This window comes from Callithrix jacchus, chromosome 4, assembly GCF_049354715.1.
Source record: "Callithrix jacchus isolate 240 chromosome 4, calJac240_pri, whole genome shotgun sequence".
Lineage (NCBI taxonomy): Eukaryota > Metazoa > Chordata > Mammalia > Primates > Cebidae > Callithrix > Callithrix jacchus.
The window spans coordinates 9627045-9651532 of NC_133505.1; the positions used below are offsets into that span (position 1 = coordinate 9627045).

General features: G+C 41.0%; 1 protein-coding gene across 13 annotated transcripts in view; it reads right to left on the reverse strand.

The window, feature by feature from the left end:
* CDKAL1 (CDKAL1 threonylcarbamoyladenosine tRNA methylthiotransferase) overlaps positions 1–24488 on the reverse strand; it is a 736106-nt gene that overhangs the window by 109839 nt on the left and 601779 nt on the right. For all 13 annotated transcript variants that reach the window (XM_078368217.1, XM_078368209.1, XM_078368220.1 and 10 more), the window contains one exon: positions 17456–17518. In XM_078368217.1, coding sequence (XP_078224343.1) covers positions 17456–17518 — 63 coding nt within the window. The remainder of the gene's footprint in view (positions 1–17455; positions 17519–24488) is intronic.

Sequence of the window (24488 nt, forward strand, 5' to 3'; positions counted from 1 at the left end):
CATCAAGGCAATAAATTCAGTGATGAATTCAGTCCCGGATATAGTAAGACTGGGGTACCATTCACAAGAAAATGCCACAAGTCTGTGGCATGTATGTCTGGGATGCATCTGAGCATCCATGGCCTACCAAGGAACAGAACTCTATTGTGAATGGGCGGCAGCAACATCAGAGCCACAAATGAAAAGAAATGTGAAGAAGGAAGCCAGAGAGGCTAGAGGAAACCCTGAGAGATGTATGTTAGCAAGCACTATCCCATTATCAACCTGTTCCCTGGGAATTCACACACACACACACACACACACACACACACACACACACACACGAGTATTACACAAGAGTATTTAGATAAGTATTTTGCAATCCTTGAGTGAAGTCTTCAGTATATATCTATTACATATTCAAAGTTTTTATGAATACTTGATTTGAAAATGAATTTTTATCCATGGATTTAAAAACCATTTGGCTTTGTTTAAAATGAGAACACGTGCATGTTACAACTGAAGTGAGAAGTAGTGAATGTTTAAAGCTACCAAGCACAGAAAGAGAAAGGCGAAGCACTAATCAGTCCTAGAAAGGTATCCCTAATGGATGTGAAGTGTTAGCAGCTGCTGACCTTTGGGGCAATAATCTGGCGATAGCCGGGTGGCAGTTTAAACCTGTTGTCCTAAGCCTTAGTGCAGACTGTGACAGTATTTCAGTAGGAGATAAAAGGTTTGCCTCAGTGTTTCAGAGCCGACTTTCAGGTTTGGACTTTATCTTCTTCACGTAAGTGAAAGGCCGGTGACTGTTAAGTCATATAAACACATCAAAAACAGGTCTGTGATAAAAGTGGACTTCAGCAACACGTGGGAGTGAACTTCACCTACGTAGAGATGTTCATGCAACAGCAAGAGTTTCAGTTCCTGGACACAGGGCCCCGGAGCAGGGCCAGGCTCCACTGTAAAAAGACAGGTCGAGTTTCCAACAAGACTCTGACTTAAGTAAGCCCTAGGAACTAAATTTAGGATAGCAATATCCACACTTAATTCAGAGTACACTCAGAGCCCTTCAGAGTTTTTCTGCTTTTTGTCTTGTTTTGAGATGGAGTTTCTCTGTGTCGCCCAGGCGGGGGTGTAGTGTTGCGTTCTTGGCTCACTGTAACCTCCACCTTCTGGGCTCAAGTGATCCTTCCATCGTAGCCTCCTGAGTAGCTGGGACTGCAGGGGGGCACCACCACACCTGGCTATTTTTTTCTGTTTTTTTTTTTTGTAGAGACAGGGTTTCACTGTGTTGGCCACGCTGGCCTCCAACTCCTTGCCTCAAGTGACCCACCTGCCTCAGCCTCTCAAAGGGTTGGGATTACAGGTATAAGCCACCATGCCCAGCCACTGTTCAGAGTTTTAAGGACACTTGTAAGGTGGGAAAAATAATACTAGAAAACCTGGGCTGTTGGTAGAGAATTAAGTCATCCCAGCTAGTCCTGATATCAGCCAGAGTTCATATTTCACACAGCATGCACATCTCCACACACGCACATATACACAAATATTCATCAAAACACAGTGAATGTATTTCCTATCTCCTCTTTTTAAAGTAACCAAATCTGACTGGTAGAGGTGGCTTATTCTTGCAATCCCAGTATTTTGAAGGGCCAACGTGGAGGATCACTTAAGGCCAGTAGTTTGAGACCAGCCTGGACAACATAGTAAGATCCTCCCCCTACCAAAAAAAAAAAATTAACTGGGCATGGTAGTGTGTGCCTGTATCCTAGCTACTCAGGAGGCTGATGTGGGGGAATTGCTGAACCCAGGAGTTCGAGGCTGCAGTGAGCTTATATGACTGTGCCTCTGTACCCCAGCCTGGGCAACGGTGTGTGATCCTGTCTCTAAATAAAAACATAAATAAAATACAGTAACAAAGGAGTATTATACCCTACACTCTCAAAGGTTGAAAACGGAGGGGCCTATGCAACATGGAAATACTCAGATAGCTATAGCCAGACTAACAAAAGCGAAGTTTCCAAAGCCACGTAGTCTAATGTGAGAAAAGCCTGAAATTCAAAGGGAAAAGCATAAAGGATATAGAGGCAATGAAGTAATCAAGGCTGTCTTAAAGCTCACACTCTTATAGCTGAGGAAAAGAAAAAAACTCCTATGGCCTCATGTTCCATTAAAAAACAAAACGAAACATGGTACTTCAAAAGAAAGGTTTTCTTTCTTTACACTTTCTGTAGTGGAAATATACACTGAATAACAATAGTCCAAGACCACATTATTTGTACAGACAGTGTGATGTATTTTAAAAACGCAAATTCTAAAATGTAGGACTTACACAAATCTTTACACAAAATTCTTTTTAGGAGCCTATATAGATTATATAACACATTTTGACTCTTGTTTGGACAAATTTTTTTTTTTTTTGAGACAGAGTCTTGCTCTGTTGCCCAGGCTGGAGTGAGATGGCATGATCTCAGCTCACTGCAACCTCCACCTCCCGGGTTCAGGTGACTCTCCCTGCCTCAGTCTCCCAAGTAGCTAGGATTACAGGCGCCTGCCACCGCACCCAGCTAATTTTTTGTATTTTTAGTAGAGTTGGGGTTTCACCATATTCGTCAGGCTGGTCTCGATCTCCTGACCAGGTGATCCACCCGCCTCGGCCTCCCAAAGTGCTGAGATTACAGGCGTGAGCCACTGTGCCTAGCCAGATCAAATTTTATATCAACAATATTCTGAAGAACTCTTTCAATTCAAAGTTTTTAGTTTTATTAATAAAGGTTTTTGAATGTTTAATCTGAGCTCCACAGGGCTTAGTTATTTTTAAAATAAAATCAGGTGGTTTGTGATAAAGTCTAGAGGTTTTGGTGTGTATGGGGGACAGGTCAGCAGAGGTAAAGACCACAGAACCCCAAAACCCATGACCACGGCAACAGTCAGGAAGAATTAAGATCTGTACACACAGGCTGCTGAAGTTTTAGAAGAGGAAATATATTAATTCCTTCAATCAACAGACGTTGACAGAGCACCTCCCACATGTCAAGAACTGCTTTGGGTGTTGGGAAAACAACATTGAACAAAACAGACGAAATCTCTACTTACATTCTAATACCTATAACTTTACACTAAAACAACCAGTTATTTACTAAACATATACCGTGTGGTGAGTACTAGTGGTGGAGCTGACATTCTAGAAACTATAATTTTACTGCAAGAATAGTCATTTATTGAGCACTTACTGTGTGCTAGATGCTATTGTAGATGCTTTCCATTTAATCCTAAGACAACCCTCTAAGGCAAGTATTAGCAAATTTCAGTGATTCTAAGATGCACATTCTTTTGTATTTTAGAATTTCTCAATTTAAGACACCATTGTAATGGACATTTTTTCTTAGTGTTACGTAAATTAACGGCTAACCTTACAATTAATAGACTTAATAATGGCTTAGAGTCTATGGAAGGACATATTCTCATTTTACAGAGAGAAAACCGAGGCAAAGAAAACTTAAGTATCTTGCCAGTGTCATATAGCTCGCGTGTAGAACAGGCAGAAATTTTAAAATGTGGATTTTAAAAGTTTAAAATCAAAGACCAAATCACTCTGTTTTTGTGGCTATTTCTAATAACAGAGTGACACCACTCATAAGAGAAATATAAATAACGATAAGGAGATATCTTTGTTTCCCTAAGAGGGAAAGATTTGAATAGTTGGTTGACATGGTGTGTAGTGGAGGGCATGGGGAAACAAACACTCTCACCTTGCTGATGAGCTTGGACACTGGAACACTTTGCTGAGTGGGTCTCACGCCGTATCTATCATGATTTAAAATGTATACACCTAATATCTACACATTCCACTTCTAGGAATGTATCCTACAGGTAATAGTTATACATGCATGAAGTGACGTGTTCGTGAGATTTTTCACTGCAGCACTGTTTGTAAGATCAAAAGCATCAGACGCCTCTCAAAAATCCACCAGTAAGAGTCTAGTTAAATAAGCAGGGTGAATAACTGGTATAGAATATATACTGCTATTTTTTAAAAAATGAATGAGGCAGCTCCTTATGTACTATTTAAAATTATCTCCAAGATATACTGTAAAGTGAAAAAAGAAACAGAAGACTTTCTAGTATGTTAACATTTAAATTTTTAAAAAGCACATATCTATATAAAAACACATACTGACATTTATACGAAGGTATGTATTTGTGTATGCATAAAATAACTCTAGAGGCATATACACAAAACCAGCAACAGTGGCTGCCTCTGGAGAAGGAAACAGGGGTCTCTAGGACGAGGTTACAAAGGGAATTTCTTTGAATAGGGTATTAAGTACATGTATATCTTAGTTTACGATTAAAACCAAGAGGAAACTTAGTACATTCTCCCACAGCTGCGGTTACGACTACTGGCACGTTCCAACTGCATTAATTTTTGCAAAGACAGAGCACAAAACTGGGAATTAAAAGACTGGGTTTCAGCCCTGTACTTGCTCTGGAATGATGGGTAAGTGCCATGTATAGTTACGGTATACAGATTCAAAGAATGGTACAATATCCTTCATACATATAACACACTGACTTCTAGTCCACAATTCAAGGTCTTCCCCTGGCAGTGGGGAAACGACACCCCTGCCCCACTGGATTGTAAGCATCTTACTGTAGTTATTGTGCCTGTCTCCTAGGAAAAAAACCTCAAATGTTTGTTAAATGGAACTGAATTCTGTGAGCATACCAAGTCAAGTAATAAAGGTATATACAAGTCAGAGTGGTAGCAAGAGGTGAGAACAATCCTCTGTGTGCATCAGAAAAGAGGCAGAGCAGGTAATATTAAACTGGGTCTTGAAGCACGAGTAAGAAATCAACAGAACAAAAGAGTCTTTCTTCCCGGAACAACAGAGGAGGGATGGAGGAGGGCAGTGAGACTCCAAGAGCTCTAAGGGCCTTCCCAGCTCTGCAGCTCAATACTCTTACCAGGGAGAATGGATGAAACTAGGATTGAACCTAGGACTGAGTTTTTACATGACTGTGTCCAACACAAGAGAAAGAAGTACCCAAATGCGCCACGGTGAAGAGCCCAAGCTCATGACAGAGAAAAAAGCAGGAACACCTAAGAAATTGTGTGGAGAAAAGCAAAAGTAGGTGGGATACTAAGAAAACGGAAGTACAAAGAATGGTATAAGAAGATCATCAACAAACACGGAAGGAGAAACTGGAAGCAACAAAACCCATGACCACTGCAACCGTTAGGAAGAGCTAAGATCTCCACACACGCTGCTGAAGTTTTAGAAGAGGAAACATACTCATTTCTTCAATCAACAGATATTTACAGAGCACCTCCCACGGGTCAGGAACTGCTTTGGGTGTTGTGGAAACAGTATCAAACAAAACCGAGGAAATCTCTTCTTACATTCTAGTAACTACAACTTCACATTAAAACAATCAGTTATGTACTGAACATATACCACGTGGTGAGTACTAGTGGTAGAGCTGACATTCTAGAAACTATAATTTTACTGCACGAATAATAGTCATTTATTGAGCACCTACTGTGTGCTAGATGCTATTCTGGATGCAAAAGTAGGTGGGATGCTAAGAAATCCTACGACAACCCTCTAAAGAAAGTAGTAGGCCGGGCACTGTGGCTCAAGCCTGTAATCCCAGCACTTTGGGAGGCCGAGGCGGGTGGATCACGAGGTCAAGAGATCGAGACCATCCTGGTCAACATGGTGAAACCCCCGTCTCTACTAAAAATACAAAAAATTAGCTGGGCACGGTGGCATGTGCCTGTAATCCCAGCTACTCAGGAGGCTGAGGCAGGAGAATTGCCTGAACCCAGGAGGCGGAGGTTGCGGTGAGCCAAGATCACGCCATTGCACTCCAGCCTGGGTAACAAGAGTGAAACTCCGTCTCAAAAAAAAAAAAAAAAAAAAGAAAGTAGTAGCAAATTCCATTGATTCATACTTTCTAACAGAAAGTAAACCAGGGAAATGGAGTTCTCAACAGGAAGAAAGAGGAAGGGAGAGGAGGAAAGGAGCAGAGGAGGGGAAGACGGGCACGAGGAGGGGGAGAGAGAGGCAAATCCTAAGAACATTGGCTGTGTCCAGTGAAACTTTTAAGTTAGAAATGAAAGTGTCTGTAAGAAATAAAAAATAAATAATAAACATAAACAAGCAGCTTTAAAAAGACGCCCCCGCTGCCACCTTGCAAAGCCTAAACTGAATTAGAGATTTCTGTTTTAAGCATCCTAGCTGGATTGTTATTATACTTTAAAGTAATTAAAAGTGGAATAGTCTCCTTTCCTACCCATGTGTCTACCTCATAATGATAGCTAAATTCAAACAAAGTTGAGTCTTTAAAATTCCTTTATTTTTATTTGACACATGTGCATTTAAAATGTCTCTGGAATTCTTAAAGGCACCCAAAGGCAGAGTGTTGACTAATGGAAAATATTAACAATCATTAGAAGAAGCTGGCTGACTTACTTTCTTTCCAGATGCTAAAATTCTCTGGTTTCCCAATTCAAGAGTGTTAATGTATACATTTAAAAAGTGCAATAAATGCTAACTGTAATCATGTCTTAATCTTACATGAAAACCCCAGAGAAAATAAATTATTGGCCCGTGGAAATGCTTTCATCTCACTGTTCTTTGTAAACAGAAATCTGGTAGTGGTTTTGTGCAACCCTGAATCTGTGTTGAAGGTTGGTAATCATTTGAGAGTGGCCTTTTAGCTGCTATTAAAAATGCTGCTGAGGAAGACAAAGGCAGGCCTGGGGAGCCCATTCCGCAAACAGCATCAGCACAAACTACTAATCACAGGACTCTTGAAGGTCTTCAAATGCGAGCAGTGGAACAAAAGGGGAAAAAATCAGTAAGAGCTTCCTCACTTCTCTAGCGGATGCCTATATTCCTGGTTGGAAACATCAACAGCATTACTGTTTCTCAGTCCGTCTCAATATAAATAACTTCAGCTACAAAGAAGTCATTAATTATATTTTACTATAAACTGTATCATGGAGAAACAAAGTGCACCTTCTGGGGGGTAGGGGAGATTGGGAAATTCTTCCTGGAAAACACAGTATAGACACTTCATAGCTTAATCTTTCTTTGCGCCTTCTGAGCAATTTTCCAAACAGGTTCCCCAGGTTAAAACTTTGTCAACAGATCTGAGAGAACCAGAGTCAAAGGAAAAAGTTGCATTTTCTTCCTAAATGAACCAATAAAAGCTTAAAAACCTGTATCTGACACGTGTTAGCCTTTGATGGTGAGGCCAGGTGTGATATACACAAGGATAGGGTCAGGAACAGCAAAGAACTTCCTCAGGTCCTCTGAGGTAGACCAAGGGGAAGTCTTACAGTCATTCTGTATTTCATTCCATGGTGGGTGCTGTTTGTGTTTCCAGCCTGTTTGCCCAAGTGTGACATATAATGCTCATGCAACTAGGATTTTCAGCTAAAACAGAGCACATAGCTAAATATAAATTTCAGATAAATAATGAATACAGTTTTTTGAGACAGGGGTCTCTCTCTGTTGCCAGGCTGCAGTGCAGTGATGCAATCACAGCTCACTACCACCAGCAGCTCCCAGGGTTAAGCAATCCTCCCACCCCAGCCTCCCAAGTAGCTACCAGGGCATACCACCACACCCAGCTGATTTTTGTTTTGTTTTGTGTTTTTGGGGGAGAGATGGAATTTTGTCATGTTGGCTAAGCTGGTCTTCAATTCCTGGGTTCAACAGATCCACCCACCTTGGTCTCCCAAAGTGCTGGGATTACAGGGGTGAGTCAACTGCACGCTGCAATGAATAAATTTTTAGTGTAAATATGTCTCACATATTACAGGGAACATTTCTTTTTCTTGAAAGGGAGTCTTGCTCTGTCGCCAGGTTAGAGTGCAGTGGCGCGATCTCAGCTCATTGCAACCTCTGCCTCCTGGATTCAAGTGATTCTCCTGCCTCAGCCTCCTGAGTAGTTAGGACTAAAGGCGCACACCACTACATCCAGCTAATTTTTGCATTTTTAGTAGAGACGGGGATTCACCACGTTGGCCAGGATGGTTTTGATCTCTTGCCCTTGTGATCCACCTGCCCTGGCCTCCCAAAGTGCTGGGATTACAGGCGTGTGCCACCATGCCCAACCTATCTGGCACAGTCTAAAAAAAAATAATTTATCTGAAATTTGAATTTAAGGGAGTGTCCTTTATTTGCTAATTCTGGCATGTAACAGGCCTTATATATCAAGTAAACAATGTGCTAGCCAAGTTTGTCCTCTGGATGGGGATGAGAAAGGTTGGTAAACACACACTGGTGGGGAGATACAGGAGTTAAAAAACAGAAAGTGTTGACGGGGCAGGGCATGTATCAAGACCCTGACACTGTCAAGAGAGAAAGAGAATGGGGAAACATCTTAAAGACTGATGGCGAAGGACACACTCAGGACAAGCGGTGGCAGCACAGGAGGTGAGCGGCCCTGGGAGGGATGGGAAGCACTCTGGCTCTTGGCATGGTGACTGCCGTTCCTCTTCGTCCCTTTGCTAGTTCCTTTCTTATGTTAGTGGATTGCATAGAGGAAATATATAACCACTGACAGTTGAAACACAGATACTTTTAGGGTTGGTAAATAATTTGAAAATACAGTAACTGCCATATCTTTGTAGACCTGTTAATTTATTAATACTTTTATACTGAATGTTAGCAAAGGATTTTATCATGAACTTCGCCTTTTCCCTATTACTGATATGCTGGGAATTCTTGGATGGGGAGGTACAGGGGAGATGATATGCTACTAAGTAGGGTATTCTTAAACAATGACCTGGGAAACTTTCCAATCTCTGCACCGTGACCCCACTTGTCCATAAAAGAAAGCCGCAAGTGCGGGTTAGTGTCGGATCAACTGAACAGGACGGCATCCTATCTCTTTCTCACCTGCCCTGCGGCCATTTTCCCATCTCCGTGTAGCATCACTTTAGCTGATTTTCTTTTCAGTTTTTCTATGTTTTATGCTTTAGCCTCTGGCTGAGCCTATTTCTCTGGTTTGGATATCCCCGGTGGTGTTGGCCCTAAAAAACTCCAAGCCTTTGATTGGGACCACTGTGCTGCCACCTGCCTCAATTCCACCTCTCATGGGAGGGGTGTCAGGGAGAAAGGCAAGTTGGACAGGATTCTATTTGAAACCCAGTGCCCAAAGGGTCTACCAGTCACCTGCCAGCTCTGTGCGGTATGAGCCCTAAGGCCCGGCTTAAATCATGTATCCTTTGCCCCACGCTGATGCTGAATTGACCAGGCTGGGCAAGCGTGGAGGTAAGGGTGGCGGCTTTTAGGGTCCACTTGACTGCTTTGCTGTCTACTTTGCTGGGCAATCATTCAGTGGAGTCCTCAGCGCTTTCCTCCGGTCTAGTTCTATCTTATCTTGTCTCTCCTTATTCCTTCTCACACCTCTATTTATGTTTTTCTTTTCTTTTCTTTTTTTAGAGATAGGATCTTCTATGTTTCCCAGGCTGGACTGCACTGGCTCTTCGCAGGCATCATTGAGCATTACAACCTCGAACTCCTGGGCTCGAGATCCTCTGGCCTCAGGCTACTTCGTAGCAGGGACTACAGGCTTGTACCATCACGCCCACCCAGACCTTTATTTCTAGATAGTTTACCTACTTAGGTTTAGATTTGGGGTTAGAGAAAGAAAAGGAGTGGAAGAAGGCTGACTTTGACCTTGGGTTTAAATAATGGTTGTCAGTCCATTGTTCATTCGAGCATTTGACACTAGATTTTCAGTTCCTTGTAGCTCAGAGGCCATGAGCATGGACTGCAGAGCTGGACTGATCTGTAATTTACTAGCATACTCACCTTACAGTGTTGGTATAAAGATAAATGAGTTATGTGCATATATAAAGCTTTGAGAATAGTGCTGGTTACGTGGTGTGCTTTAAACGGTTGCTTTATTACTATATTAATCATCATAATAAAAGTCTACTCAGATTTCAATCTCCTTGTCAATCCTTGGGGTAACCGGCTGAGCAAAATGCTGGCATCTATGGGTCCCTGGATATATCGTCTTAAGAGTATCAAATTTCTGCCATGTGTAAATACTTCAATTCTACCCACCTCTGCAGTTACAGTAAGAAAATAAACAAATATAAAAAATAATGCTTAATTTTTAGAATAATGCCATGTTAAAAAGCCAAAGGGGGGAAAATATACAGGTATGATATTGAAAGGAGGCTAAAAAATATATAGGTATAATTTTTAAAAATAATCTGGTACTCAAATCAGAAGCTGATGAGGGTTAAAAATGAGGAAAATGCTTTTGGATTGGATTGGCATCGATGAGGATGCAAGGAGTGGCTAGAGCTCCCCTCTGCAGAAGCAGGGAACAGCTGAGCGAAGTTTGCATCTTTCATAACAATTCTATGGTCACGCTGAGATACTTCAATAAACAGAGGCACAGATTTTACACCAGAAGAGCTCTTCATCTTCAGTATGTCCTTTATTTCAAGGCTGGGTCATTCATTTGGCTTTAGAGTGAGGATGATGAAACAGATTTAACATTTACTTAAGTACTCACTCCCCTGTGTTTCAAGGCCATACCCTGAGCATGGGTTTTAGTATAAGGACCCGTATCAATAGAACAATAAGGAATCTCATCAACTAGACATTTATGCAATTGTTCTTGATATTTAACAATATCCCTAAAATTACTTTTTAAATACTTTTTTATTTTTGCCAAAGATGAGAAATAGAGTTAAGTGCACAAATGGCTTTGGACAATCTGCTGCACAGAACTGTTTTAAGCGTGGCATAAACATGCCAAATCAATAACTTGTTTCTTTATCTGCATGTGCCATGAAAACCTGGCTATCATAGAGTGCCGGATCCATTAAAAACTGAATTTGCTATTTCCAGACAGCAGATAGCTCAAAGCTCAACAGGGCCAGCAGGCAATAATCCAAGCCCACATCTCTCTCTCTGGAAGAACAACTCCAAGCGCTCTGTTGCTACATTATGTTATTCAAAGCGCAGGAGATAATGAAGGCTTGACAATACCAAGGCTCTCAGGATTGAGGCAAGTGGCCATTACTCTTCAGACATAAAGAGCTGGGTGAAGAGACTTTGTAATCTTAAATCACTACACGAATCTGATTAACAGAGAAACGTAAGTCAATAAGTAATATCTGAAATGAAGCTACTCCTTTTACGTATTTAAGAAACTGATGTCACAGAGGCTCCTAGTCTTTGAGGGAGGAAGGGATGATAGTACAACCCAAGGCTCTTGACATAGATTTTTGCGATTTGCCTCTGCCCAAAGCCGCAGGAAATACTTTACACTTTTATTACATAATATTTTACTCTACACTAGTAGCTATGAATTCCCTGTATACCAGCAGATATGAATTAACAACACTTCTTAAGGTAGTCATAGGAAGTGTGGATTATTGATATATTCATCAATTTTTTGCATATTTAATACTACAATTAAAAATTCATTGTACTGATACACTACTTAAAATTATCTCACTCAAGTTATAACTAGAGCAGTCTTTCTTTTATCTTTTCTTCTTTTTTTGAGACAATGTCTTGCTCTGTCAAACAGGCTGGAGCACAGCAGTGAAACAGTGACTCACGGCAGCCTCGAACTCCTGGGCTCAAGCCATCCAATCCTCTTGCTTCAGCCTCCCGAGTAGCTGGAAACACAGGCACGGGCCACCACACCTGGCTAATTTTTAAATTTTCTGTAGAGACAGGGGTCTCCTTATGCTGTCCAGGCTGGTCTCAAATGAACTTCCCCTCACAGCATTCCCAAAGTACTGGGATTATGGAGATGAGCCACCATACCTGGCTTAGTCTTTCTTTAAGATAAAAATATTGTAAAAATCTCAAAGACTAATATTTTATTGCATCTAATTATTTAAATAATTTGGGGTGATAATGATTCTACTTTCCTCATCTTTTATCTCAAACTATTTTTGTCCCTTATCCAACTATCAACACTTATGCAACCACTCTTTCACTGCCTTTCATATATATTTATATAGTCTTGCTCTGTTGTCCTGGCTGGAGTGCAGTGGTGCAATCATGGCTCATGGCTCACTGCAGCCTGGACTGTCTGGGCCTAAGAGATCTTCCTGCCTCACTCAGCCTCCCAAGTACCTGGGATTACAGGCACACATCATCACACCTGGCTAATTTTCTTTTCAAGACACTTTTTGGCTGGGCATGGTGGCTCATGCCTGTAATCTCAGCACTTTGGGAGGCCAAGGTGGGTGGATCACCTGAGGTCAGCAGCTTGGGACCCACCTGGCCAACATGGTGAAACCCTGTTTCTACTAAAAACACAAAAAGTTAGCCAGGTATGGTGCCACATGCCAATAATCCCAGCTACTTGGGAGGCTGAGGCAGGGGGCAGAGGTTGGAGACTGTGCCACTGCACTCCAGCCTGGGCGACAAGAGCGAAACTCCATCTCAAAAAAAACACAAAAGCTAAAACAACATTTTTTGTGGAGATGGAGTCTTGCTATGTGTTCAGGCTGGTCTCAAACTCCTGGCCTCAAGTGATCCTACCGCCTCGGCCTCCCAAAGTGCTGAGATTATAGGCTGAGCCACCATGTTTGGCCTATTACTTCTTTAATTCAGTCACTGTCTGTAGTAATACTTCATTTATCCTGCCTTATTAAGAAGCAGCTGTTCCTAAGAGACTTTTCAAGATATGAAGTTATTCCTAAAATACCAATGTTTCTAAAAATTCTGTTTTTTAACAAAACATCTGTTTCTGAATGTAAGTTGATCTGTTATTTTACCCCAGGCGTACTGAAATGTATAGGGATAGCCGGGTATTTGGGTCTGAATTAAGTGGTCTTGGGCAGCTGCACTTTTGGAGCTCCTCTGCTAATGACTGAAGAGTTTTAGTGGCCTGTCCTTGCTCTCATTTAGGACACTGTCGCTTCTCACTAGAGCTCTGACTGCTTTCAGCAATAACTACCTACTTATTACCTTCTATTAGTGTTGACCGTGTTTTGGGAAACCAGGCATCAGTTTAAACTGATTTGTTTTTAAAAAGAGATTGAACTGTTTGTGGATGAGGGACTGAAGAAGTAATGAGGTGGGTGAAGAGAATTAATAATTTAAACAATCTGGGCCTACATAGGCTTTTTTAGAGGCTCTGAGCTGTTTTAAAAAGCTGAGATTGCCGCACAAAATGCTCTGATTGAGTAAAGCACGAATGTTAGTTTTCCTTCTACTCACAGCCTAACTTACCAAGTGCATAAATACGTAGGTGTTCAAGGACATATATGAATTTGCTTCTAGTTCAGCTGATGCATGCATACACATGTAGAAAAGTAATTAATAACAGCAGTTATAGCAAGAAAAGCCCACATCACCAACACAGCAGCTAGATATCTCACCATGCTTCTTCTCGAGTGTGTCCACTAACATGTCTACATATGTAGAAAAATTATTACTATAACAAGTCACTAGAAGAGAACAAAGAGCTCACTTCACGAAATACAGAATAATAGTGACTACGTGTTAAAGACTCACTTTTTTGGTGGAGCGCACATTAATTCATGCAGATTAACTGTGTTTAGAAACCTAACTTTGCAGATGTTAAAAAAAGCCACTGTAGAAGTAAACAGAACTTTTTCCTTCCAAGCATTTCAATTTTTTAGAATAACTTTCATATTAGCAGATTATAAACATGTGTGTTTAGCTAATAAACTTAGATTTCCCCCCCACACATAATTCTAATCAAATCTAACAAAAAAGAGAGAAAGAGACATTTTTTATGTGCAGAGAAATGTCTTCTTCCGGCTAAAAACACACAGCACATGCTAATTTGCATGGTTTTAATAAAAGTGTTCGAATTCTAGCCTACTCTAACTTACCTGTGATTTATCAAAAGAAAAAAAATCAACTCCAGGTTGACTTTTTGTGACCCGAAAGCTCTCTGGGCTTCTAACCTTCCTTAGTACGTAGTATGTGGTGTGTTTTCAGAAACTAGAATATAAGTTATGTTTATTACCCGTTTATTAAAATGACAAAGGAAATAATATAATGTATAAAGTAAAACCAGATTATCTGCTACTCTGGATTACCTTTACTAATGTTCTCTTTTAGAAGGACAGATAAATGGGAATTAACTTTTGTCAAGCCCTTTTGTATGAGTCTTCATTTGTTATAAGAATTCCTGAAAACAATTTAAGAAATGGACACGGAACCAGAGACAGTTATCAAGTAAGAAATTCGTCCAGTCTCAAGCAGCCTTTCTTAGTGCAGGAAATAAAGTATTTTTAAGCCTTATTCTGGGTACATATTTTGCTCTGAGCTTTATTTGCTTTTTGCAACAGCATTTAAGAGAAAACCAACTGACCAACCTAAACAATGGCTTTGGGGTATGACTAAGAAGTGCACCTGGGCTCACTCAAACAACACGTTTGTTTAACCTGGTGGCTTTCCTGCGTCTGGGGTCAGGCAGGAGCAATCTTGGTTGGGGGCAGGAAAGAACAGCAGATACAACGGACTCACTGATAACAAAACGCACGCGGTCACCACCTTTGTAACTACAACTGTTTTACCAGTTTCTGGTAGTCAAGGCTATCATTTCAGTGACCCACTATAATTTGGGATGAAACCCCAGGAAATTATGCCAACTTTAGAACAGGAGTTGCATTTCTGAGTTTACTCAGCATGATGAACCCACTAAAATGCTGACTACTTCTTTTTGGCATAAACTTGCGTCAAGGGGAAAATGAACATTAAAATGAATATAGCTGGAGAGGCAAATCATCACAGCATTCACTCCCAAGAGCAGACCATAGTTTATTTTACTTTTTGCATCTTTTTATTATAGAAAATTTCAATCATATAGAAAAATGAAGAATAAAATAATGACCCCTCCAAATATCATTTGGTTTTGATAATCACCAACACATGGCCAATCTTATTTTATTGTACCCTTTCCACTCTCCTCTTTGAAATTATTTTTTAAAAAATTGTTCTTTTAGAGATGGAGTCTTGCTCTGTTGCCCAGGCTGGAGTAAAGCTCACTGTAACTCGAAATCCCAGGCTCAAGTGATCCTCCTGCCTAAACCTGCGTCCCGTAGCTAGGACTACAGGTGCGCAACACCATGCCTGGCTAGTTTTTAATTTTTTTAAATAGACACAGAGTTTCACAATGTTGCTCAAGCTGGTCTCAAACCTCTAGTCTCAAGCTATCCTCCTGCTTCAGACTCCCAGAGTGCTGGGATTACTGTCATAAGCCAATGCATCAGCCTGCATTAAAGCAAATCCGAGACAACTGATGTATTTCATAAACGCTTTCACTGACAATCTATGTATACATTTTCATAAAGATCACTCCAGAAATCTCACTGAGCATGAGATGTCTAAATCAACTTTAACCACGTCTTGTAAAATATTTTACACTAAAATCTATCTGTCTAGGATACCGATTTGTTTGAATATAAGTGGGTAATTAAAATGACAAAATAACTTTCATCGCAGCCCTCTATTCACTTATGGGGGGAAAAACAGCGACATTCTCAGATTGAGAAAATGGTGTATGTTCCTTTATCCATATGGTTCTAGTCTTTGTGGATAGTCCAATCAACCAGAGACAAGGTTAAAAGTAACATGGTCAGATTTGCCTGGATGGAACTTAGAAAAGTAAAGTAGGTAGAGGCTACTAAGGGGGCTGGGAGCTGCTTGGAATAAAACGTTTCCATTTTCCTTTACTACTGTACATCTAGAATAAAACAGAACGCCAACAGGCCAAAACTTAGGAGCTTCAAAAGGTACTCATCAAGCAGTCTAGCTATTTACAATAATTTATTACCACTCTTAAAGCAAAGATCAAAAGGAACTCCATCTAGCATTTAGAGTCAATCCCTCACTGCCTGATGACTAATTTGTAGAGGAATGAAGGGGAGCCAGAATAATCTGAGGTGACTTTGATAGTATGCCACAAAGGATATGAAGAGGAAGCCAGCAGAAGCTGCAAATGGCCAGGTTCCATTAAGAGTTCTAATAAAAGAAGAATGGAATTTCCCTTAACTGTGAATTAAAAAATGTTAGAAGTGGGCAAAACTTAGACAAGCCAGGGAAAACCTCTGATTTGCCATCGCCTTTTTAAAAAAGTTGTTGCTGTTAATCATTAACTCGGCCACTGCCGCACTTAGGTTCATTAAATGGCTTCGTCTAAAAAAATGCAACGTTACCTTCAGAAATGTGGCCGATCTCATTCCTTTTGCTGTTGTATTACTGATCAGCCTGCTCCTTCCTTCTGTCTGCACTGTCGGATACTATTGGCTCTCTCAATCTCTTTCAACATTGCAGCATTCTGCAATGTGATTGATTTAGCTTGAAAAATTTATGTTGGAATGATATAATTTTTAGTATTACATATCACCATGGTCACATGAAGCATAAACATCTCTTTTACAAGTTTTTGGTGCTTAAGTCAATCGGTCACTATAGAAACACTAGAAACTCGTGTTTCAGATTCTTTCAACTTCTATGAATTGGCACAATTTTTCCCTCCCGAATCCAGATATCTCTGTATTTGCAACTGAGGAAAGTAGTTTTCACACTACTTATTTTGGCTAGTTAAAAAATCCCCACCACATGTCTCCCTGTAAATTCATAGATAAAGATTTAAGTTTATATTAGCATTTCGACTGTGCAAATTTTTTGTTTGCTTCTGAAATCACCTCGAATGAACAGATTTATTGGAATCTTACATGGTTTAGAAGTTTTGCCCAAGTCTCAGAAACCTTGTAATCTATTTCCCCATGAAGATGTGGTGCTAAGCATTTTCTTAAAAATGACTATATTTTTTTCTTTTTAAAAGAGTCCTTATCTTTTACAAATATATTGCAAAATACTTACAAGTGAAAAGAGGTCTAGGAATTTTTCAGCTATGAGGGATGGAGAACATAGGGTGTAAATGAAACAAGACTGACGATGAGTCTATGAAACTGTGGGATGGGCACACGGGGGTCATTACGTTATTTGGTAATTTTCTGCGTAGCAAAGCTCCAGGCAGTAGACGATCTAATGCTATGTACTAATTTTTGTCAGGACTTTTATTTAGAAAGATAACTTCCTATCAGGAGCAATGAAGAATCGAGTTTCGCAGTCAGCAGTTCAATTATCTTTACCAATCCGAAAGTGAAGCTCCTCCAGTACAGTGTCAGGAAAGAAAACACAAAGACCAACCAAACAAAATACACCCCAAAATGCGTCTTTTCACTGACTTTGAGATTTCAGCGCCAATATGTAACTAGATTTCCATGTGAATAAAACATAATTATTTTAGTTCAGAAATATAATATGTTTGTTTTCTTTAAAAGGGATAAAGGGCTAAAAAACTAAAACTGAAATATAAATGTAACTGGTGAGTGTATTTTAGAATCACCATATGTTGGTGAAAATTGTACTACACATTTGCAAAGACTTTAATACCTGATATGCTATTAATATTCTTCTCTTACCTTGTGATGATACGGACTGTAAGAATGAAACACCCGAGAAAGATCTTTTGTCCTTTGCTTTTTCTGTGAAAAAAAACAAAAAACACACAAACAATTGAGTTGACAGCAGACAAAAAATATACATGTGTGTATATATCTCTATCTCCATATATAAAGTTGTTTTTAGAGGTTCTTCCTTTGTGGAGACTGAGGGGACACAGTGATGCAATTAGAAACCAAAGTCACTTACGGTTATGTGGGTCATTGTCACAGAGCAGCCAGGTGACTGTATCCTAGAAGATCTCATACCTAAAACGCTAATCATCATCAAAAACTCTACTCGAAAATACACAAGACTAAAATGAAGACAAAACTAAAAAAGAAAAAAAATCTAATACAAAGGGCACTTCCAATTACAATGTAATACCAACTGCCGTTACTCAGAACTGGGCACAGACATGCGTTCCTTTAAACGATACACCTCCTTCAAGCTTCCAGGTCACAGCTTGGGTCTCTCTGCTTGAGCCTGCAGCTGTGAGGATACCTTTATTCTGTCACTGCTATCCAGCCTAGGTACCTTGCATGGTGTTTTACACACAGTAGGCACTCAATAAATAGCAGCTAAGTTAATGAATAAATAAGTGTATGAGTTAGACAGGCATATAACGGTTCATATCTGTAATGATGACACATATGCCTCACAGGTTACTTATGAAAGAGAAGGCTCTTTTGGGTGGGTGCGGTGGCTCATGCTTGTAATCTCAGCACTTTGGGAGGCTGAGGTTGGTGGATCACTTGAGGCCAGGAGTTCAAGACCAGCCTGGCCAACATGGAGAAACCTTGTCTCTACTACAAACACACACAAAAATTAGCTGGGTGTGGTGGTGGATGCCTGTAATCCCAGCTACTCAGGAGGCTGAGGCAGGAGAATCACTTGAACCTGGGAGAGAGAGGTTACAGTGAGCCAAGATCACTGCACTCCAGCCCAGGTGACTGACGGTAGGAGGGAGACAGGGAGGGAGGGAGGGAGGGAGAGAGAGAGAGAGAGAGAAAGAGAGAGAGAGAGAGAGAGAGAGAGAGAGAGAGAGAAAGAGAGAGAGAAAGAAAGCGAGAAAGAGAGAGAAAGGAAAGAAAGGAAGAAGATAGAGAGAGAAAATAGAAAGAAAAGGAAGGAATGAAGGAAGGAAGGAAAGAAAAAAAGGAGAGAGAGAGACAGAGAGAGAGAGAGAGAGATCTTTCACTTCTAATGATGTGTTCTTCTTGAGCTGAATCCAGGCATTACATGAGTCCCTCTCCATCCCTGCTCCTTAGTGTGTCTGTGACAAGCAAGAATTGTCAGGTTCTTTCATTACAGCCAACTAGTTAATATATAAGTGGCTTTCTTCCTCATCCACTGTGATCCCTGCCCCATAACCACCGCTAGCAATTTGTGTATGGTTCCAAATCGTTTATGCACACACATGCACACACACACACAATTGAGTACCACTACTTTCAAAGAGAAGAGGTCATTCTATATACAGTTGTCCCTCAGCACTCCCCCCAGACACCAAAATACACTGATACGCAAGTCTCTTACGTCAAATAGTGCAGAATTTGCATATAACCTACACACATCCTCCCATAGGCTTTAAGTCATCTCTAGATTGCCAATGAAATGTAAATAGCTGTTACACTGTATTTTTATGTATATTATTTTAAGTTATTGTATTATTGTTATTATTTATAGGCAGGATCTTACCCTGTCGCCCAGGCTGCAGTACAGTGGCACAATCATCGCTCACTGCAGCCTTGAGCTCCTGGGCTCAAGGGATCCTTTTGCCTCAGATTTCCAGCTGGGATTATGGGTGCAAGACACTATGCCTGGCTGTTAATTTTTATTTTTCTGAATATTTTTGATGCCCCGTTTGTTGAATCCGCAGATGTGAAATCTATAGTTATGGGACTATCCATTTTCTGAAATTTCCTTTTTCCACTACACAATTTGTCCTGGTCAAACCTCCTTGGTTGTACATACAGATCAGCGATTCCCTAGAGGGAGTTTTTCAAAGTTTTTGAGATCCAAAAACTTTGCAAATGCCAAGTTTTCCGTAATTCACTTCAATCTTTAAAAATATACTCATAATCTTTGTACGAACATCTCTGCCAGCCTGAGTGTATTTAAAAATAATAAATTACGGAAGTCCGGTTACAGGATCAGAGAGTACACGCATTTATTACTCTGACAGATCACGTCAAACTGCCTCCTCCCCACAAATACTGCACCAATTTGCCCCTCAGCAAGAGTGAACAAGAGGGGTCTCAGCCTAAGTTGGTAATTCTTAAGAATTTCTCTCTTCCATCTAAAGGTTACAACATTTCTAAATTTACAGAGGTAATCAATGTTTTTAGAACAGATACTGAACATTTTCCCAGCTGGCGATTAGAGAATTAATTTCTTGTCCATCACAGGTTAGCCCAAGACCACATCTTGAAATTCTGTCATGCGGGTGGTCTGCCTGTCCTCAATACCACCCGTCTTGCTTCTGTTTCTACTCTGATGTTATTCCAACTGCTAGGAGACTGTGCTTCTGTCTTTACTTGTGAATGAATCCTTGACTGGTACCCTGTTCTAGGGAAGTTCTTTACTTCCTTCAGTGTCCTCAGGGACACAGCTATCACACCTCCCCAATGACGCAGACCCCTGCCTAGCTCCACAGAATCTTCTGCATCTCCTTAGTTAAGCAGTTGGGCCTGATAATCACTAGGACCTTTTAAACAGAATCATTTGTACATACTCATAGTTTTCCTGTAGATCAGTTTCCCTATTTCAGAGCTGTCTCTGAAGTCACATTTCCAGTGGCAGTCCTTCAAATCATTTGGCCTTGTTGCTATCTTCTGACACCCACTGAAAAGTCATCTCGCCTACAGCTCAGCGGAAATTCCAGCCTCCTCTCTCCACCTCTGAGCAGTGCTTCTGACCACCAAACTCTAAAGTAATTTAACACTCCCTTCCCCTGGACAGCAAAGATATATCAGTAAGATGACTGAAAACACTTCCTGTGTTAATGAAATGTGAGCTCTGTGAGCCTTGGAATCAGCTTTGAACAGATCATTTGCCCATCAAAATTTCATTAGCTTATAATTTTTCTTTTCTTCCCATACACCCACTTATTGGCAAAAGAGTTCTTGCCTTATACTTCAATCAGAAGAAAAATGATGGATACCAAAACTTCCTTTGTTAGGAGACTTGACATAAAACACTGGGGAAAGTATTTTCAGAATGGAAAAAAAAAAAAGGAAGGAAGGAAATAATTCTAGATAAAATAACATAGGTAGCATATCAGTATGAAACTTAGGAGGTGCCTCAAGAACTGAGGCATATCAGAAGGGGCTGAGCTACCGGCTTGCATTGGCAGGTGGGTAAGGAATATTCAGAAATTGTTTTCTGTGACTTAATGTAGTTTTGATTTTACTTTGATGGCTTTTTATCATAAGTACCTCAATTCTAGGAAACAAATGAAGTATAACTAAATAACACTATTCATATTAGCCCCCAAAGGACTGGTAAAGAAAGACTTTTCTGAAAACAAATTTATTATATACAAATACAGTGAAGTCTTGGCTATGCATATTGAAGGTTATAGGTATCCACCCAGTTAAGTGAAAACCACTGCTATTCTGCCTCTGAGGTCATTCATACAACCCAGTGGAGTATCTTCTGGAAACCAGAACAGGGGATGGCAAACTGTGGCCTCATAGCCAATCCAACCCACTGCCTGATTTTTTTTTTGGAGATGGAGTCTCGCTCTGTCGCCCAGGCTGGAGTACTGTGGCAAGATCTCAGCTCACTGCCACCTCTGCCTCCTGGGTTCAAGTGATTCTCCTGCCTCAGTCTCCTCAGTAGCTGGGATTGCAGGTGTGTACCACCATTCCTGGCTAATTTTTGTATTTTTAGTAGAGACATGGTTTCACCACGTTGGCCAGGCTGGTCTCGAACTCCTGATCTTGTGATCCACTCGCCTCAGCCTCCCAAAGTGCTAGGATTACAGGTGTGAGCCACCGTGCCCAGCAGCTTGTGTTTATAAAGTTTCATAGAAATATAGCCATATCCATTTGCTTATGTTATTCTTTATGATTGCTTTCACGCTACAACAGCAGAGCTGAATAGTTACAACAGAGGCCAAATGGCCCACAAATCCTAAAGTAGTTATTCTCTGGCCCTTTATAGACAAAGATAACCACCCCTGATCTAGACTCTATCCCTGACCATGTGTGCTTCTGGCAGTAGTCCTGCAAGATTCCTGGCTCCTCCTATTTGCTCAATGGACCGTTCCAAGAGCCAGCCATAACCTACATACTGAACGTATCAAGGATTAATAACAAGTAGCTCTCTTGTTTTCAGGACATTTACTTGCTGCTTCTAGGTACAGGCAAAAAAAATATTCCGAGCGGCTTTCTAGAGCATGCTGAAATAGATATGGCGCTTTCAGAGCCGTCTGTATTCACACTGTAACTGCTGATGACAGAAGAAAATCTTTACTAAGTTCTAGCACTAGAGCCAAGTAGGTTTCATACATGAGTAACTAAAACACGGCCATTGTTGCTAGTGAGCCAGTTTCTCCTATGCAGGCAATGCTAAGAGAACTCCTCTACAAATCCAGTCGAGCCTTGCTATCAGCAGTTTTAACTGAAACGAAAAGCTGAGCCAAAAATGGAATAATTAGGTATTTTCCTATTGCATCATAGTGTGTGTCTAAATTACCTCCCAGTTTTTAGCTTGTTAAAACAAACATCTCAGTCATGCAACCACCTGCTGTTAGTTCTCCAAGTGTTTAAAAAGTAAACATGTTAAACAAGTTGTGTGACGGACTTGTAACAAGGGTGGCCAGAGCGCAGTGGGTACAGCAAACCTTCCCCCAAAGTGTACAGGGCCACTTCAAGCTACCTTCATCATGAATCCCAAGGTACGGGCCGCAGAGATGAGAGGGTATTTTAAAGTAATTACATGCTGCGTCCTGCATTCTATGTGGGCTGCCATGGGTTTAAAAAATGAGGCCGTATGCAAGTTCGGTAAAACTTCTAGATTCCCAAGAGGCTGAACCTCTGTAATCTTCCTCCTAGAGGCACTTCATAAATTGCTTCCATATTCTATTCTCCAAGGACTGATGACCTTTTTTTCTTATATTCATGTTTAAACTCCCTTTCAGACAAAACCAAACAAAACTAAAGACCCCAAGGGAGTATTTTTAACAGTTCAGGTTTCCAGACAATGTAATCATTTCAATTTTTATCAAAGACATGCAAAAGAGCTCAGTTCTGAGAGCGGCTGTGCATGTAATGACAGCTTGTGTATCGGTTAAATGACCAATCGAATTTTAACAATATCCACGGACTTCACTTCTTTTGGTTCCCCAAGCCAGTGCAGTGCCCTCTGTGCCCATTCTCTAGCTGTTGACTAAAGTTTTCCCCAACAAAACGGTGTTATTATAAGGAACAGCTATAGTAAGACTATTTCTACATAAGGATTCTTAAAAACGACAAAGCCTATACGTTTCCAAGGGTTTGATATGTTTAAGGTATATTGCAATAAAATTTACATGTTCTGCAAGCCTTCAGCATACTTTATGGTAAGAAGCCAAATGAGCAGGTCTGAGTTTCAGCAAGCTGCATTTTTCCTGCTCCCTTTCTGGTAGAGATTCTAAGTAGTAAACCTGTCAACTGGCAAGGTAGCAGAAAGGTAAGAGGAAAAGATAAGGAGCCAAGACAACTCAGGAACTGGACAATCAGGTTCTGAATAGAGTTACGCAGGAGTGCCTGAGGCAAAAGGCAACGACCGTCTGGTGGAGACTAAGAGAGTTGCGCCTGAAAAAAATTCCAAAAGAGACCGGAGTCCAGTTCCAGGTAATAAATGCCAGGGCTCCAGGATTGGTGAGTCACTCCAAGACAGAAACAGACACTCAGCAGGAGTTAGAAAACTACGTCGTAAGGCAAAAGGGCTGAAATGGCCAAGAGGTGCAAGATGAAAACAACAAATGACTAAGAGTCAGGGAGTCCTTGGTGAAGAACTAGTCAGGAACTGGGGGAGCCACGCGGAGGACACGCGCTTACCAAGATGCAGTAAGGGCCACGGGAGTCAGGGATAGGAAATGAAGCAGCCAGTAACACTGTGAGTTTAGCGAAGGTGTGGACCGATGCTAAGGCAGGTCTGATGTTTACCTTGGGAGCTTCCTGCGGGGGTGGGTTCCAAAATGAGGGTGCGGTCAGTGCTGGGCCCAATTCAGTCGGCAATGTGACAGCATTTGGTGATGGGAGAGATCAGTGTTTGATAAAAGCAGGAATAAAAGAACAGAGTCCATAGATAGATTACGCTTTTATAGACTATAAGGAAGCAGGCTGAATATAGGTACATGGACACAGAGAGAAAAGGGAGTACTCAGCGGGGCTGAAGGAATGGCTACATGATTAGAACATATAATGCAAAAAAACCACAGTGACAAACGATCAAATGTGTGCTTTAGAAAGAGCTTCCAAATGGTGTTAAAGATAAAGCCCACGTGGGAGAGAGGCAAGAAGCCTAAGACAGTAGGAGAGGCTGTTGGGAAACCACTGAGAAAAAACACCACCTTAAATTAAGCTAGGGGCAAGGGGAGAAGTCGGCACAGATCTGATTAACAGCTGAGAGGCAGGAAGGACAGCTCTTGGTAATGATTAGAGGGGAGTAAGGGGAGAGGGACGGGCAGCAGAGGACTCACAGGCTACTGGCCCAGATTACCAAACACAAGTACCTTTCACCGAGAGAAGAATCTAGTCTGAGTCTGGCTTTGGAGACTGGGGGAGAAAAGGATAATTCCGTTTTGAATATAGGGAATTTGAGGAGGCTGCAAGACATCTGCAGAGAGTAAGAAGTTAGCTAGAAAGGACTCGGGAGTCATGAGCATATTGGTGTGATTTAAAGCAGGACAGGACGGGATCACACAGGGAGAATGCAGAGTGAGGGAGGCAAGCAGATAAGAAGATTGAGGTTAAAATCCTGGCAAACAACAGCTGTTTGGTCTTGGGCCAGGTGCCTTCT